This window comes from Oryzias latipes, chromosome 3, assembly GCF_002234675.1.
Source record: "Oryzias latipes chromosome 3, ASM223467v1".
In the NCBI taxonomy this organism is placed as follows: Eukaryota; Metazoa; Chordata; class Actinopteri; order Beloniformes; family Adrianichthyidae; genus Oryzias; species Oryzias latipes.
This window is the reverse complement of record NC_019861.2, coordinates 31,212,241-31,230,739: the sequence shown is the minus strand read 5'-3', so window position 1 is coordinate 31,230,739 and position 18,499 is coordinate 31,212,241. Positions and strand designations below refer to the sequence as shown.

The window sequence follows — 18,499 nt, the reverse complement described above, 5'->3', positions numbered from 1 at the left end:
AAAATCTTCACATAGTCATGTCAGCATGTACTTAAAAGCAACTACAGTTCACACGCACATATGCATACAAACCAACACACGTGACTTATTTCAATCTGTGCAAAGGTGAGCTGACACCTGTGCTCAGGTGGGTGTTTATGTTCTGCTGAGGTGGTGGAGGATGGAATGCAAAAAGAGGGAGAGTGCCCGGCCCTCCCCACACCAAGACCCCCGCCGAGCCGCAGCGGTAGATGCTTGTTTTCCTAGTGTCATAGTTTTTTGTTTCAGCTGTGAAGAAGTCATGTGACTTCTATTGTAGGCATCACACGTTTACTTTTAAGGGTGTCGGTATATTTTGTGCTCGACTGTCCTCTTATCTGATCGTAATAGTTGTTTTAGGCCAAGTACAGCCTTTTTCAAATATGCAAGTTTCTACAACATATCTAGTCTCATGGAAGTTTGCTTTTTGTTTTGGAAAAAAAAATATTGCACACAAAATATTAGATCTATCAAAACTGTGGTCCTCTTTTCAGCAACATCTTCCAGCTTAAGTGTCAAACTGTGGTCCACATCACGTCATAAAAACACCACAGTGGTGTTTTCCAGTCTGCATATTTTTTTTAAATGGAGTTGGTGAATTTTCTAAAAGTCCTGCTGAAAGACAGTTTAAAGTTCTGAAAGCTACTCAGCTGCATGTAATGCAGAGACGGATTGGCTTATTATTATTATTATTATTTTTATTATTTTTATCCTACTCTCCTACATCTATATCCTTTCTTCTCTTTGCCATCTGCTAAGATTTGAAACGGATTGATCCTTTTCTGCTCAGCAGAATGGGGGGGGGTTGTGGCATAAACCTTAAAAGTGAATTCAGCTCCAGCTGAGCAGTGGTTGGATACTTTCTCTGGGCTGAGGAGGCTATTCACGGCTGACGGCGGCCATGAAAGATGCAGGTCTAAAATGTATTTGTGATTCTCACCAGAATGATATTAATGCTGTTTTTTTTACTCGTCTATTAAAGATTTAACTTGGCATAATGACATCGTTTTTGTTCCATTTTAGCATTTTTGTCAAGGCCATATCACTCTTACTTGATTCCATTGCAATGTTCCATGAATTGATTCAACGTCGCTTCATTTTTCACGTTTTGTTTGGTTATAAACAAATGTCGATGGATAAACTTTACTATCAATTCAATGAATAGAAATTCATCTTTCAATATGGCTCAACAGTCAAATTAAAATAAATGCAACTATTTTAACTTTGCATTAATAAATGTACTGTTGACTATTATAAACCAACAGCAAAACAGTTTTCTGCTGCCGAAACATTAAAAATGGATGGAAGCAAAATTGGTTTCTGGATTTAATGGATGGATGTCGCATTCGTGAAAATATACATTTGAATCAATTCTACAGCTCTTTTTGAAATAGGTCTCTAAAATGGCAGACTATATATGCAATAAGACTCTTGTTATCCAGGAAAATATTTAATACAATTTTTAACACAGACAATTTTTATCCCCACAAGCCTAGAACCAGAACCATAGCGGACTTTTTCTTCTAGCTCAGTTTAGCTCATATTTTAATCTCCACAGCAAACCTACTCAAATCAGTAGCTGCCTGCTTAAATGTGTCAGCTCCATGACATCAGTCTGTCTTTTTGAATGATTGAGGCAAAGAAGTGTTTGGGAAGGGAAACAGTCGGACACTTCCTCTCTGGGGCATTCGTGCAGCAGCAGCTGTTCTTGTGGGCACAAATCTACGTTTGTGACTTGTGAGCGTCATTTTTGTTGATTTTAGGGAAATTTCTAAATTTTTCAGATTATGTGGTTATTGATTTTAATTTTTTTCCTACTCAATAAACCCATTACGAGTCTTGTCAGCACTGTTCTTCTACGAATTATCATATTTAAAACTTCTTTGAAAAGTCAAAGCATGCATCTGATCAGCTTGTTGGGGAAAAAGAACTGTTTTATGGATGAGAACTGCTTTCAAATATGGGGTGGAAAGCATCCTATTTTAAGGTTGGGAGGGGTTTTTTCTGCCATACCTTTGTAATTATTGCTCAAATATGTGCTTTTAAAAAAAACTTTTGTTCTTAGTTTGACACAAACTATATGTAAAACTGTATTTTCATAGTGGGCTATATGATCTAATGGATGTGCTGCTCTTAAATGTCCATACATGAAATCTCAGATTTTCTTTACATTTCTAAATACATATTGTAATCTAATCAGATTAATGGTTTAACTTTTCTTTTAGCTGGTAGGTGATGAGAAAAATGTATTTCTGATTTTGCCTAGGGAAAATATTGACTTCCAATGTGGCATCTTTTTACATTCAAACATTTATTTTCATGTTATTCTGACTGACCAAATAGAATTTGTGTTTGCTGAAGACGTTTCTTACACTAAATTATAAATGATTACAGTTTTCAGTTTTTTTTTTGTTGTTGCTACTATTAATAGAAATAACAGGCCAACAAATAACATTTATTATAGACCAAACATTTACTCCTCCAAAGAGGAAACTAAGAAAAAGTTTTCTTTGGTCCTTTTTTTTTTGGTCTTGAATTCTAACAAAAACTTGACAAAAGAATTCCTGGGTACTTCATTTGTGACATTGTTAGGCGTTTAAATACATTTTTCATAATGCCTTTACTTTTGCTAGGATTTTGTCCCGAATCAGGACCTTCGCCCCACCAAATCTGTGCATATAAAATGCCACAGTTTCACAGAATCATGCACTGAAAAAAAACAAACAAACAAACAAACACATGTTTGTTCTGGGCTTTTTGGAAATAAAAAAGTATTGCGTGAAGGTTTTTTTTGTGGTAAATCTTTCTAAATTTACCACTATCTCAATGGTAAGAACTGTCCCTACTTCCTGTTTGTCATCGTAAACACGCGTAAATTGACATTTTTAGACCGTTTGCAATGACTTGTAATCTAAAATCCACCAAAAAGATGCTGCCCCAGGTCCGGAGCCAACAGATGTTTGGTAAGCCGAGTGCCTTAAGGAACTAAAATAATGGGGTCAACTGAAGTTCTGAATTTGTCAATAAGGCCACGGATCAGTGAGGGGTTTGTTTCCACCCTTCAGTGGAGTATTATTTTCCAGCTTCTCCTCTTTCTGAAACTGTTGAAGCTGCTTGTGGGTCTAGAACACATGTTACTCCGGAAAGCAGGAAACGCGCTGTGATTAACTTGTGCTTCACGATTGTCGGTTCACCTGGAATCGCGCGTGTCACACGCTCACGGCGGGGAAGAGTCAAAGAAGGCATGCTGTCAGCATGAAGTTAAGCCATTTCCCTTCATTTATTAGAACTTTGATGTTTAGAAGCAAGTCCCACATTTTAACGATGACAACGTTTCATGCTGGAGTCTGAAACACAGCCTCATTTGTTATGCATTTTATTTAAAATATCCTTTCAAAACACCCAAGGACACTGTCCATATTCAAAAGGAAAACACAATAAAATCAGTTGAGAAAAATGTTGAAAACAATAAATAAATGGACATCCTAATAAAATCAGATAACAGATTAAGAAAACTATGATTTTGAATTGGCAAGTTTAAACGGACAGGTTTTTTTTAGTCTGGATTTGTCATTTTTCAGTGTCTTCAATGTAGTGCTGGCAGTTGAGTCATTCAAAAGACTTTAAGGATGCAAGAAATGTCCCTGTTTTCATTATGTGGCCTTCAGCTGCAAACCATTATGTACAACTAATTGTCTTGCAATTGTTGCCTGTATAAAAGCAGCATCTTTCATTTTTGTCTGTATATTTGCATCACGACTGTGTGGAGGGGACAGAGTATCACCGTTTTGAATAAACATGACGCGTTGTTTGCTCAGGCGTTTGTTGCTGTTGGAACCTCTCTTTGAATGCACACTTTACAGTGCATTTTATTATATATTTGCTTTTTATTGCAACATATTTCTAAATGAAATCGACTCCAATTAGTGTTTTTTTTTCTTTTTTTAAAGAAATCAGCCCCAAAAAGGTCATTTGTTTGTTTAGTATTTGGTTGCTCTGTTAATAAATGTCACATGTAAACTGTGAGGCTTTTGGACATGAAGAACTGTCATTGTTTCCTGCAGACAGAATTTGGACCTGATGCTTTTTTTTTTTACTTTTTTTTTTCAGCAAACATTAGTTCTCCATTATTCAATAAAGTCTTCTGTGTTGCCTTTTGTTTGCACCACAACTTTCAGTATTTTCCCATTGAATAGAGGAAAATCGATTAGTTGTCTGTATCATACATGTGCTATTCACACAGGAGAACACACACACTCAGACTATCAGCACAGCTGTTGCCTGTAATTAGGACCACTTGTGCATGAATAGCAGTTGCATTTGTGGTATGGTGGTTGAAAGTCTGGTTTTATCTGGAGTTAGACGAGTGCACTTGGTCCTTTTTCTGAATGTAAGTAACTGCCTCAAAGCAGCATTCTGCTGATTTACGTCTGACAAATTCTCCTTTGAACTAATTAGGTCACGTTTTTTTCTTCTCGCCTATGAAAAGAAACTAATGACCTAGTTAGTACTGTCTCCCGGGTTGTTCTATTGTGTCTGACTGGGATTATAATTCTGACGGAAGTTTTTAGAGAGTTGTTAATCCCCTTCACTGGATTGATGCGATTCTACCATCCACATGTTTGCTGGAGTGTGTGGCTTGAGTGATTCTGTGATCGACGTGAGCCTGAAAGCATGACAGAGCAGTAACGCATGGAAAAGGCCACTTCCCAAATAAACGGTTTGTTGTTTCCATTGTAAAATTCAGCTGCAGTCCCGCTGGGATTAAAAATCTTTGTCTTTGTGAGCGTGTGCAGACAAACACGTCTGCATGTGAAGACGTATGTCACACGTCTAAGGAGGTAACCCCCCCACCACCACCACTTTTCAATGGGGGCTTATCTAATGCAAGTCTGTGGTTGAGGATTAATAATTCAGAATGCTGCCATAGATGGGAAGAGCTTCTATTATTCATGGTTGATTTTGGAACTGACAGATGACTAGCAGAACCAGACTATCTTCAGTGCCTTTATGGCCCTGATTCCTTTTTCTGTTTCACACCCATCAGCATCTGAATCCTCTCCGCCGTTAACCTCCTCACCCGATCTTTGTCTTTTCCACTTTTGAGGATATTTTCTTTCTCTCACATCTCCAAATATGTGTCAGACAGCAAAGGAAATTTCCTTTTATCCGTTTCATTCTCTTTTTCTCATTGCAATTTCAGCTTGTTACCCCCTTTTTGCTTTTTAACTAAAATGCTATTTTTCCACCCTAGAAGAACAGATCACTCAATAAGTTGAGTTTTGGGAAAATGGTTAGAATTTCTGATGAGTGGTCGGCCGTGGTGCAGCGGTAGGGCGGTCGACCCATGATCATAAGATTGCAGGTTCGATTCCCGCCTTGCACGCCCATGAGTCGAAGTGTCCTTGGGCAAGACACTGAACCCCACCTTGCCTCTGGTGGTAGGCGGGCGCCTGTGTTTGGCAGCAGAGCCGCCACCAGTGTGTGAATGTGTGAGTGACTGGGTGAATGGGTCTGTGACTGTAAAGCGCTTTGTCCTTGTAGGAAGAAAGGCGCTATATAAGTATGCGCCATTTACCATATGTTTATTTTAATCTGCTCAAAGGATTTTTTCTTTCCATTGAAAATTGTATTTTTAACGCATTCTTGTGACACTGTTCTCATATTGATTCTATTGCATTTCTAAGTATTTATTTATTCAAATCGTGAATGAAGACACAAAAATGCAGTTTGAAAAACAGCTTACTTGTGACGTAGAAAATACACTGGGCGGCCACAAGCTCCCTGCGTCCACTTGTAGACGACAACATCCATGTACAGCTTCGTTTCCCTCACCCGAGCTGTACGTTATGGCTGGAAAGCCAACTTTTTACCACCGTTCATGTTAGTTGGAGGTGTGAGGGGCTGGAAGCTATTGCGGGAGAGAGTATGGCCGAATCTGAATTCTTCCCCTACGGCTTCTTCCTACCCCTAAATCTAGCTCTCCAAACGAAGAGTTATGGGAAAAATAGTGTCAACGAATTCGGACGTTACTCCCACTCCACTGTTAGCGTGGAGCTGCTAGCGCTCAGAAAATACATAACATCGGTTTTATAACTTTAAAAATGTTTTGCTATAACAAAAAGTCAGTACCTGCATTTAAATGTAAACTTCTGTGCTTCAGAGCACACCCACGTAAAGTAAAGCGTGGAACACGCCCTCAAAAAAGCTATTTTGGACAAACCAACTGCTCCAAATGCCCCTACAGTTGGAGGGGTTGGGAGTAGCCGTAGGGGAAGAATTTGGATTCGGCCGATAAACACAGAGCCCTCAATGACAGGGTGGGAAGAGGGGGCGGGGTTGCTCTTTGCCAGCGGTCTCGCTCACAACTCAGAGATGAATTTTTTTAATGAACTTTTGTCGCTCTACAATAACTGTCCCAGCAAACGACACTTTAAAAATAACATTTTAGCTAAAAACAGCATAACCATAATTAAAAGATTACTGGGAACGCTTTTAAAATGGATCAAAAGATGATCAGAGTGGGTCTTTAAACATGATTTACCATAACATATGTGTATCCGCTGTTTCTTTCCTGTCTACAAGGTTTGCCTTTATCTTGGTAACCAAAAGTTCTAAAAGTTTTTTTTTTTTTTTCATCTGGATTTCTCACCAACCAACTTTATAATTTGTGCTTTGAGGCATAATGGTCTTAACAACATTTACAATTTGTTCCTTGCCTGTAGCTTCTCTTTCTGAGTTTCTCCTCTTTCAGTCCCTTCCTTTTTTTGCTCACAGATTCAGATTTTTCTGCAAGCTGTCAGTGCTGCTGCTACTGAATGTAGCTGTTATTGAAGCGGTTTGGAGCTCCAGTTGCTGTTCATGTTGTCGTATTGTACCCAGCTCCCTGCTGGGAGTGTCTCTAATGAGATTTTTTGTGTTACCGCCTTTCAGCTTCGCCACCTTGTCGTCTTCTCGGTCCTGAATGGTGGAGTTGTTGTTAACCGCCATCAAAGGGAGGGGAAAAAGTAGCAACAGCAGGCGGTGTCCTGGCTTTTTCCTCAGGGTTTCTCTCGCCTCCTGGGATGGTTAAGCCATGAGTGTTTGGGTGTTAAGATTTTGCATTCATTTGTCTGTTGTTGAAAAATGCAACTGCAAGCAAGCAGCAGTATATTTTAACATAGTTTGTACTTTTTCTTTTAAAAGTAACATTTTTCTGTGGTTCAGTTCACCGTAAACATGACGACATTTTTGCATAATGATGTAAGAGATTGAAAGTCAAAAAGGTTCCAAGATTTTACTATCAAAAAATGAATAATAAGAAACAAAAGGAAGAGCCGTCTGGAAAATTTACTGCAATGTTGCAACCTGATTGGCTGACAGGGAAAGATGGTGATTGGATAATCAGTTCAATAGACTTGTTTCAGTTTTTAGATCCTCGGCCATATTTTTCAAATCTTGTTACACTTTGTATTTGGCCACAGCCTTAATTATATTTATTTTATTACTCAGTAATTATGAAAAAAGGGTGTAGCCACATCTCCTACATCACCCTCCCAATCGATTTGGGAGGTCCTTTTCAAGAACGAGGATTTCAGTTTTGTTCGTTTTAGCCTCCCCTCACCCTCACATCTGCCAAAAATAATTCTGCTGCAGTCTTAGATTACATTTAGCTCCTAAAACGGACGAGAAAAAATATTAGTATGTAAAGAAATGTATGTTTTCCTTTTAAACTTTATTGTATTTTTCTTCAATCTTTTTAAACATAATTGGCTATTGCTGATAGTAATTATGTATTATAAGAGTAAACATAAACAAACCTTAGTTAGCGTTTTCTTAAAGCTCTGCAGTGATCTGGGTTTGTTTGTAGGAATGCAGGAAATTCTTTGTTTTCCTTTAAAGGCTGTAGACACGCTTGGTAGACTTTGCATTATGGAATGTGGCCGCCATGTTGAAGCCAACTGAGACATAAACACCCAACATGGAGAAAAAAAACAGAGAAGACGTGGAAAAAAATGTATCTGTATATAAAAACACAGTGCATTGATAAGAGACCAAATATCATTTGAATCATTTTAAGTTTAGACCAGGACACTTCAGAGACTAAACCACTGATCCACTCCAGATCAACAACTTGCTGCCACTTTTGTTGTGTTTATGTTTTCCTCTAATTTAATAATCAATTATTTCTCTATTTTTTTATTCGCTCATTCTAATAAGTGGTTTAAATTCGTGTTTATGTTGTTGATCAGCATTTACAGTTGGCTAACTCATTCAAAGCTTAAAAAATGAATACCAGGTAGTTGCATATACTATGATAAATCTGAAACAATAATAATAAATGACCTGTATGTGTGTGTTGGTACGAAAGGCATGGAAGTTGTAATCTGCAGGCTCAAGTTCAGAGGAAACAAATGCACTTTTGACTAAATTGAAAACAAATCTAGAATTTTTCTAGACACTAAACATTTAGTCTCTTTGGTCTGCATTTAAACATTTAGCCTTTTAAAAATAATAGTTTTCACTCAGAGAAATTAAAACTGGAACTATAGTTCAAAGGAAAAACTGTAAAGGTGTGCACATTGAACCCCATTGACGATGAAATTGCACAAATTGGATTTGTGATAAGTTCGCCCAATGAAAACGCAACTAACTCGCATTTATGGAAAAAAAAGTTTTTTGCGCTTGGAGGAGGTGGTTTTTGAGGCGTATCCAAAGTGACATATTTTGCATAACTGCAATGGAAACCCTTTTTTTTTTTTTTTAAATAAACGAGTCACGTGACCGCAGATATCCAGTTTGTAGATGGAGATGGCAATGCGCTTCTTGGTAGGAACTGGCTGCCTTGGGCATTGCTGCTGCGGCCACTACAAAGCATCACACAGCTCTTCAAAAGTTGAGTGTCATGCCAAATTGTCGGATCCACAGCTCTTCTGTAAAATCACTTACCTTGATTTTCCAAAATTGCTTCATCCGTTGCCGTTCCCACGCGTAAGGAGCTCGGCCGCTTCACGGTCTGAATAAGACGCAGATGTCTCCTTTGATAGATGATGATGAGCGCTAGTGCCATGGCAAAAATTTTACAGTGTCTGCTGTAAATCAATGTATTGTTTACATCTGTCGCCATTTTTTCCAATGATTTATTTTGTGAGTTGGTCTGTGTTTATTTGCATTTATCATTTAATGGAAACAGTGTAATTTTAAAATGTGTTTTTTTTGGGACATTTCTATAATTTCAATAAAATTTTCTCCATTTGTAATGAAAACGCAGCTATTGATCCACTTTAAACTCAGACTGGGGAATTTATTTTAGTCCATAGTATGTTTAAAAAAGAATTTAACATGTGTTTGTTTCACAGTTGTGGTGTTAAACTGTACAATATTGTATACATGTGAATATCAGTACTTGGCAGTCTGTCAGATGGTAAAGTAAGTGCTTGATTTCATGGTGTGAAATGTGGCATATGCAGCTTTTTATGCATATCTACTAACATTCATTAATAAGGCCTCAAAACTGTTACCACTGTTTTGGAAAACTACTCTACTTAACAGCTCTTTAAAATAAACCTTTTTTCTTTGCTGCAGTCTTGAAAAAATGGAAATGAAGAGGAAGCTCCGGCCACAAACTGTTCCATATGCCACCTCGTTGGTTCTCTCAACTATGAAGAGTATTTTGCGTATCATAAAGGCATGAATGACTGTTGACTGACAGCTACACTGTTGCCTCCATCCTTGTTTATGCAGGACATTCAGAAGACGTGTAAAATATGCACACACACTCTCAATGTGTCCTGGAATAATGTCAAAGATATTTCTAAATGACTTTTTTGTTGTTTAAAAAGCTATAGCAGAGATTAGCAGAGACTTTCAGCATAAACCCCCACAACTTATCAGTTATTGTTGTCCAGTCTTGAGTGACACTTATGTTAGTGATAGTGTTTGATTTATTTGCAATTCAATCCAAACGGTGCACAAAGTGTACAAAGGTGCAACCAGTTCTAAATGCAACCAAAAGCAGTCATACTTGTTACCATGGATCTCTTTGTTTTATTCCGTAGCATATTAGAATCCCTTAATACAAATACTTACATTGCTTTACCCATCATCAAAAACCTCTGCACCTCCAAAGCAATACTTTTGTGATTTGTGAAGCTGAGCTCATTGACTTTTATGCCAATTTACTTTTACAGAATCATTTCGATAAAAATTAAAAAAAGCCAATTTTTTAGCGTTGCTTCTTTCATTAAGAATAAAGGACTATAATGCTTCAGAAGTTCTATTTATTTTTCAAACTTGGAAGCCAACCTGCAAAAATGTGTTCAACATTTGGGGCCAGCTCCATGCATTTTGATTTAAGAGCAATTTTTGCTTTTGAGGCTTTTCAGGAGTTCAGTGTAATAAAATTCTTTTTAGCTATTTGGCAACTGTCTAAAGCGGCTAATAAATGTGAGTCATATTTATTTTTCTTTATTTGAGCTTCAAAAAGTAATGCAGTTGTGGATATGACACCAAGTTTTTCTGACTTTAAATGGAAAAATCATTCAAAAAAACCCCCACAAATGTTCTCCAGATACATACAATTGGAAATACAATGATGAAAAGACTCCAGCCTCCCTCCGCCTGCATAACGAAGAGACATAAATAGCCAGGCCAGAATGGACCACAGCACACAGAGCTCAAACAATACGCAGTCATCATTATCCTTCCTCCCCCCTGCTTTCTCCAAACCAGCAGAGCTCAAAGGGGGTGGAGGGGGGGCAGGGTGGGTGGTTATTCTTTTACTCACTGCTTTAGTAGTTCGTCATCAGTGGCGAGCCATGGCCTGTCACTTGTTACGTCAGGAGGGTTGTCTCCTCTCTGCCCACATCTCTGTTCGTCTGCCTGCAGTGGGGGAGATTTCTCTCTTACACTCTTGTATTTTATGTTCGGCTGGATCAAGTCCAGCTTTGGATTACTAATGCACCACTATAATTATCTGTTTTAAGGAAAAGGAGACAATTAGTTTATCTTTTTGTCTGTTATACATTAAAATTATATTTTTGAATGTACTTTAAATAAGGGTTAATGGCCCACGAAGTGTGCATTATTACTTTTTAACGCACGCCGTGGCGCGTCGGACGGTTGCTTCCGCGAAGTGTTTTAAAAAGTAATAATGCACACTTCGAAGGCCATGAACCCTCTTATACCATGGTCACTTACAAAAGCAATAAATATTAACCCGTTTTTAGTCCCTCATTCTTGTTTTTTTTTCCCCGATTTGGGGGAATTGGGGGATTTTATTTTTTTTTTTACAAAAATTGGACTATTTGTTACGTCGCGCTGCGCCACGTAACAAGTATATGTGTATATGTATATGTATCTTTCCGATGGGTTGAATAAAGCATCAGTTCGGAGAGAAAGTTCACCTCTTACCGCTTGTTTTTGTCCACATGATGAAGCAAAAGGTTGTTTTAAAGAAGCTGGCGCAGTGATACAAACATTTAAGCTAGTTGACCGGAACTTCTATTTTCACTTTGCGGTTATCACTGTGGTTTATCACTTTTTAATGTACACCCAGCAGTCAATCAGAATCGAGTATTCATCCTGACCATGGTATAATTAGTTAGTAGTTGCTCAGATCAAAACAGGAAACTCAGAGGCTTGAAAAATACCCTTAGTCTATTTTGAGTTAACCTTACATATAGAGACTGTTGAATTTTATTTGCTGATCAATGAAACTTTCCCATTACCTGCGATGGTACATTTGAATTAAATTCTTTTTTTTTTCTTCATATGGATTAATTCAGTCAGGAAATCAGCTATTTTGATTGTGTTTTTTTTTTTTTTTTCACAAGAGTCAACCAACTGCCCTGTTGGTTGAATCTTTGTCATAATCATGTCAGTGAAAACTCTCATTAATCCAATGAGTTCCAAAGAAGGAAGGTTTAAAATAATTGAGAATGCCTCTAAGAGGAAGTTTTTTTTGATAAAAAAAATGGTACACAAAACGTTATTTTTAAACCCCCACCCACCACCACCACCACACACACTACTTCTCATAAAGTTATTGCCCATAAATATCTGGACCAATTATTAGAAAATGACTATCTCTCTCCACATGGAGCTCCAAATATGACTCCTACATACATTATTTTTCAGACCCAATTGAAAACTCATAGTCATATTTCCATTTCCCCCCTTTTTTTTTGACTTTTCTGCTGGACTGATGGTGTTTTTCCTTTAATTTTTAGGAACTCTTGGTTAAAAAAAAAAGTAAATTGATTACCGGTACATTGATTTATTCAACAATTCTAATTGTGCCTGATGCACATACGTAAAGAATTGAGCAATCTTTTGGAAAAAGTGTCTATACGTGCAGTTTTGTTAATCACATGTGACTATAAAGAAACATTTAGATTCCTTAATGTGAAAGCAGCTTTTTCACTGTAAAGCAGCCGGTGTTCTGCAGACTGAAAAAACAATTTTGCTTTGGCCTTTTTCACATTTGGTGATCACACAACAGTATTCCTATTAAAATATTTGTTTGCATCTTTCAGGTTTGAGCTGTGCTCCCTTATAAGAAAAGAGAGCCAGAGTATTTAATTTGAACCCCTTCACGCCATGCCGCTCATTTTCAACATGCCATTAGGACTCCACTTAGTTTAGCATCACTGTGAACAGAAAAAATAGTAACAAATGATTTTTTTTTTTTTTTATCTGGAAATGAAATCAAGCATGAAAGGGTTAAAGATCCTGCAGGCAGGAATGATTTCAAATCTTTAGATCTCCTTTAAATCTTATTTACATGAAAGTGTAATGTATCAGATGTAATTAAGTATGATACTACTCAAATAAAAAGCAAGAGGAAGACGAGTCGGCAGCCTATATTACCACCATGTGCTTTTGCATTGATTATTTATTTTTATTTTTTAAATCTTTTAACTATAGAGCATCGTCTGAATCTTACTATTGTAGCTTTTAATTAATGCATTTCATATATATTATTGAGATTTAGCATTTTAAACTGAAGTTTCTATGAACAACCATAGATGACAGACTGCATAACAGCTAACTGCTGAACAAATCACTTTTTTAAAAAGCATGGCGTTCCTTTACCAACTCATCTGGGAATTCAGGAGGAATGTTGTTTACAGCTGAATTTACATAATGTGTTTCTTTGTTGACCGTGGTGCCAGCTGAAGGTAAAATGAATCAATAAAATGAATATCCAGCAGACAATTCATGACACAAACACCCCATTTCAACCGACCCAAATCTGGGACAAGCTTAATTGTCTGACCAAATAAAAGTCGTCTTCCATCCTCAGACTGATACTCTGCTGTTACGCTGTAATCTGTGGATTGCCTTTGGATTTAGCAGAATCACATAATTGGAGTCTTTCTCACAGTAGTTTTCAGAAACCGCTAACAACAGTTCCTGTTCAATTCCAGCTGTCTCTGGTGATTCTATTTAAGCTTAGATTTATCCAGGAAAAGTAGACTGTGCTAAGCTAAACTTTCTCACAGTTGCTTGTGTTTAGTGTAAACGGCTTTAACTCTTAGATTTTGTGTGAACCAAAAACTAAGAATTGAACAAAACCTCTAATTTTCTGCTGTGGCTTTTTTAATATCTAAAACAAGTGAATTCAAAGTCCTTTGTTTTTTCATACATATAAACAGTGGGGATTAAGGCTTTTTTTAACCCTTTATTTATTTGATTTAAGAACCAGTATACTTTTAGTTTTTAGAGAAACTCTCATAGAGATTAGAATATCCTTTTATATGTTGTTATCCTGTTTTACACAAGATAACAACCAATGCTAATTCAACTGCCTTGAATGCTTTTACTTGTGAACAGAATGATGGACATTAGATTATTGGTAAATTTCTTCATGGCTCGGACCAGATAAATGGGCATGCTCTTTAATTTAATTGAAATAAAGTCTTTTTTTTTCTCTGTATGGACACCGCCATGTTGGAGCAAGACGTCGTCAATGAGCAGTAATTGGTCCGAGTCGGTCTGAGTCAATGTTTCTATGGCAACCACTCTCGCCTACCACTTCTAAGCGGGCTTCATGAACTCTATCGAACGTTGGACGGGGGGGCCAGAAGGCCCCATAAGTTTTTATTGAGGCATCTGATTGGACAGTTTATAGCTATAGGATTTTGGCTTCTTGGAACCAGGGCGTACTCAGTCCAGTTCTCATATACAGTCAATAGTTATACTCTAGTGCAGGGGTCCCCAAATCCAGGCCTCGAGGGCCAGTGTCCTACATGTTTTCTAACCAACCTGCCATTGAAGCTCCTTATTGGCTAAACACACCTGATCCAGTTAATCAGCAGCAAATAAGGCAGGGTTTCTGGAAAACTAGCAGGACACCGGCCCTTGAGGCCTGGATTTGGGGACCCCTGCTCTAGTGTTTCCCAACCGTATTCCTCAGTGCTCGCTGTCTGCATGTTTTTAACGTCACTTTGCTCAAACATGGCTGATTCAGCTCGCTCTCAACTTTTGAGGACCAGGGTTGGGGAAATGCTGCATTCTTCCTAAGGCAGCTATAAAAATATGGAAATTGTAAATCTTCCACGAGAGTCACTTTAAAACTTCAGTCCTTGGTGCTGATTGAGTTTTGAACCTGCGTGTCAGTTATGGCGCTTCCTTTGACTAACTGACTGAAACCATTACTCTCGTTTTCTCCATACCCTCTTGAGAAATTAAGATTGGTGACAAAAAAAGAACCATGTGCCCCCTGGGTTCACCAGAGCAGCCGGGCCTCGGATATATTTGGCTGTCAGTTTGCATATACATCTGCAATGGCCTGCAATTAGGCAGTTTCCTGTTACAGCTCAGGCTGTGGTAGAGCTGTGAAGCCCAGCCATGGATTCTGGCAGGGAGGGCAGCAGTTATTGTTGGATCCTTTGGAAGGAGATGCTTTATTTGCATGAATGCCAGATTACATTGTCTGAGTAACAACCGGTGAAGGTAATTCACTCCAACAATATTATATTGATCTTCAGAAAACGACACCAAACTAGGTTTTATTAAATCCTTCCAACAATATGTTAGAAAATCTGTTGACTTTTTTACTGTTTGAATTGGTTTCATAAAGTAATAATCAGATGGAAGTGACCAGAGAACCCGTGCTCACGTCGCTTTCTGAGTGCAACCCCCTCCTCCTTATAAAGCTCTGGAAAATATGTGTTGGCCACTTCCTCCTCTGCCTCCCTCTCCACCCTTCTTGTTTGAACTTCCTGTTCTGTGTTTGGGCTCTGAGGGAGACGCTGTGAATGGGGTTTACTGTCGGGGATCTTGCTCATTTACTGTCGCAATGCCTTGGTCTCTTTTTATTCTTTCAAAGAAAATTCTTTAGTGGTGAAACATGGGCAGAACGTTAGAAAACGTTACTTTTTCCAATCAGACAGATTCAAACATTAAAGTTTTTAAGCGAAATAAATGTCTGTAATTCTATTGAAAAATGTCAACATGTTAGTCAGACGGGAAGGAGCTCATTGCCGTTGTAAGACTGTTAACTTGTTTTTTCTTTTTCTGCCTTTTTTTTCTCCTATCCAGGTTTCCTTTTAAAGAGCCGTTAAATAAGTCTTTAAAGGTTGAAAAGAGCCAGATGACATCAAATAAATCAGCTTTGTCATTTACAGCCCTAGACATATTGCCATAATAAAACATGTTTTCAAAGTCTGTAACCCTACTAAAAAGCAGTGGCTGTAGGCTCATAAATCGGGTTCCTCAAACGATGTTCGTTTATTCATGTAGGTAAAGACGGATCATGTTTCGTCTGCGTACCTCAAATGGAGCCTTGCTGTTGTTTGCATTCCTCATGTCGATTATCCTTTTTTTGTGTGTTTCAGCTCTGATGGTACTAGCTGAACAGTGACCACTGCCTGCCCAAGGACTTCTGCTGCCAAATTCCCTCCATCATGTCTGGGATCCATGTAGGTGTTTCTTTTAATGGAACCATCCACAAATGTGCTGTTATTGGAGTCAATAAACCCATCTTTAATTAAACTAAAACATAATATTTAAACAAATCAAGATTAAAGGAAACCTTTTCATTATAATAGGAAAAATGTGCCCATACATTCAGAAAATAAAATTGGCTTGCAGGACTAGCAAAGCAGAATTTAGATACGTAGCTGTTTTAGGCTGTGATTTCAGAGGACAAGACAGAATTAAAAAAAAAGTATTTTGGTAAATCTTAAGATGAAGTAGATACTACTCTGATTTGCGGAAGTGTTCCCATTTTTCTTCCCTACTCCAGCAAACATGGATGTTATAATGCATCATGTCTCTTTGGCAGCAAAATGCAGTGTTTGCTGACAAATAAACATGTTGAAAAAGCAACTTATTACTATTATTTTATGTTCTAAAAATCTCAAAGATTAAATTTTTGTGACATTATTTCAGATTTGTCACTGATAATAAGTAGAATAATAATTAAATAGGCATATGTTGAAAGACAGTACAGAAAAGGATGGATTCCTTGAATTGAAATTGTCGGAAAACTGTAAGAATCTGTCTGTGACGTCAACGATTTCGCAATACTTTTCACTGAAAGATAAAAATACAAGTTGCTGTGGTTTGTTCTCCAAACTCTACATTTAAAGCAATTCTGACCGTGTAGAAATAAAAAAAAAACGGAAGAAATGTTTTATTTCCTGAGGTTCTTTCAAGCAGCAATCAGCCCTGTTCCCAAACCCCTAATCACTGTAACAGAGGCTACGTCAGATCCACTCCACTGCTGTGAATACACCAGCTGACTCACACACCTGCTGCTTTGTACTCTGACCCTGCCGTTTCACTTGATTGGTGTTATTTAAGCAAAATCTGGATTTTGATCACAATACGAAGCTGATTTAGACACGTTAGGTGTGTACACTCTGCTGACTGTCACATTACAAATGCCAGGAAAGATGCAATGAGGTCTGCATGTTAGTTTCTTCTCAAATTAAAATTTTCTTGACAAATTGTATTCATAATTTATAATTATGTTGGTCAAAGAAACCCCCCTTTTTTCTTCTCTTTATAATTTAGATATTTCTTTAGATTATATTTATACATTTTGGCTTTTTATTCAATTTTCCATTTGTATTTTTTGTATAATTTGTCAACATGTTTCAGGCCCCATGGACATCCGGCACAGAGTGTGTAGCCAAGTACAACTTCCAGACTGCCAACGAACAGGACCTGCCTTTCTGTAAAGGGGATGTTCTGACCATCATTGGAGTCACCAGGGTGAGGAAGAATGTTTTCTTTCTCGGAAATACTTTTCCTAGTTGTTGATAGTAATTTCACATAGTTAGAACTGCAACAAACAGTCGATGTTAGACTGACAAAAAGTATCATTGATTATGAATATATAATCTACTCTAATAAGTAATTTGTAAATATTTTTTTCCATATTAAGTAGATTCACCACCAAAGGTTTGCTACTGGAAGGTCCAGACAGCAGTACAGAAGATTGTTGCATAATAGAAGATCAAGTAACAGGAAATAATGCAGACACACAAAATTTGAGATGAACGGTTTTCTTTAAAAAACTGGTCTTCCCCCGGTTGTGCCCATCCGCCTGCTCTTCCCCACTCCCACCCTAACAAATGTTGCACATAGGGCTCCGGGAACTGGATGGGTGGGACACACTGGGGGCATTTCTCTCTGGGGTCGCATGGGCGCCCGCTCTCCAATCCCACTTTTACTCGCATATTAGACGCCCTGATTCATCTAAGGCCTTGTGGGGATGGTCTGGTGGAGGGGGGGTAACGGTGAAACATCCATGCTCATCTTTCACTGGTCCGCCCCACAATTTTAACTTCCACTTTAGACACTCCTCCTAACACAGTGTATCGATGGACAGAGATCTTCCGCTCATTTTCGTGTCAGAATTTCACCTTTGATGGAATATTTGTCGTCTCAGCAGATCTGGTATAATTGTTACATCTTAAAATGATAACTTATTCAAATCAGCGCTTGTATCCCCCACTTTCTCCACCTCTCTTCCTTTTATTCCCCCCCCCCCCCCCCCACACACACACACACATTCTTCCCATTTCCCTCCCCACACACACTAAATGTAACAAATAAATGAAAAATAATTTAAAAAAACAAAAAGGGGTTTATACAAATTTAGACTCTAGTTTTCTGAAGATGTATAACCTCTTTTTGTGATGGTAAAACCTGTCCAACACAAAAGGCCTTCAGCTCTAATCTTTTAATCAGTTGTTGGACAGAACAAGTTAAAAAAAATAATAAAAAAAAAGACAAAATTTCACAGAAAGCAAAGTTAGTAATGAGTAGACAGTCATTGATTTTTGCTGCAAAACATTCAATGTTGAAGTTTCAGTCCAGCACAAAGTGGGACATCTAGTGGCCAATTGAAGCCATAGCAACCTGATAGATTTTTCTATAAATAAATGCAAACTCATATTTAAAGTTCTGATTAGGAGTCTTCTTTGAGCCATTTTAGTTTTTAGTTTGCAAGTTTTTCACTGCATTAATGTTGCATTCATTTTAT

At 37.8% G+C, this 18,499-nt stretch overlaps 1 protein-coding gene across 2 annotated transcripts in view; it reads left to right on the top strand.

Annotated features, from left to right (window-relative positions):
- The window catches only part of csk (C-terminal Src kinase), a 39,400-nt gene that overhangs the window by 4,915 nt on the left and 15,986 nt on the right, over positions 1 to 18,499 (top strand). For both annotated transcript variants that reach the window (XM_011493818.3, XM_023953654.1), the window contains exons 2-3: positions 15,840 to 15,923; positions 17,110 to 17,223. In XM_011493818.3, coding sequence (XP_011492120.2) covers positions 15,909 to 15,923; positions 17,110 to 17,223 — 129 coding nt within the window. In that variant the 5' untranslated portion in view covers positions 15,840 to 15,908. The remainder of the gene's footprint in view (positions 1 to 15,839; positions 15,924 to 17,109; positions 17,224 to 18,499) is intronic.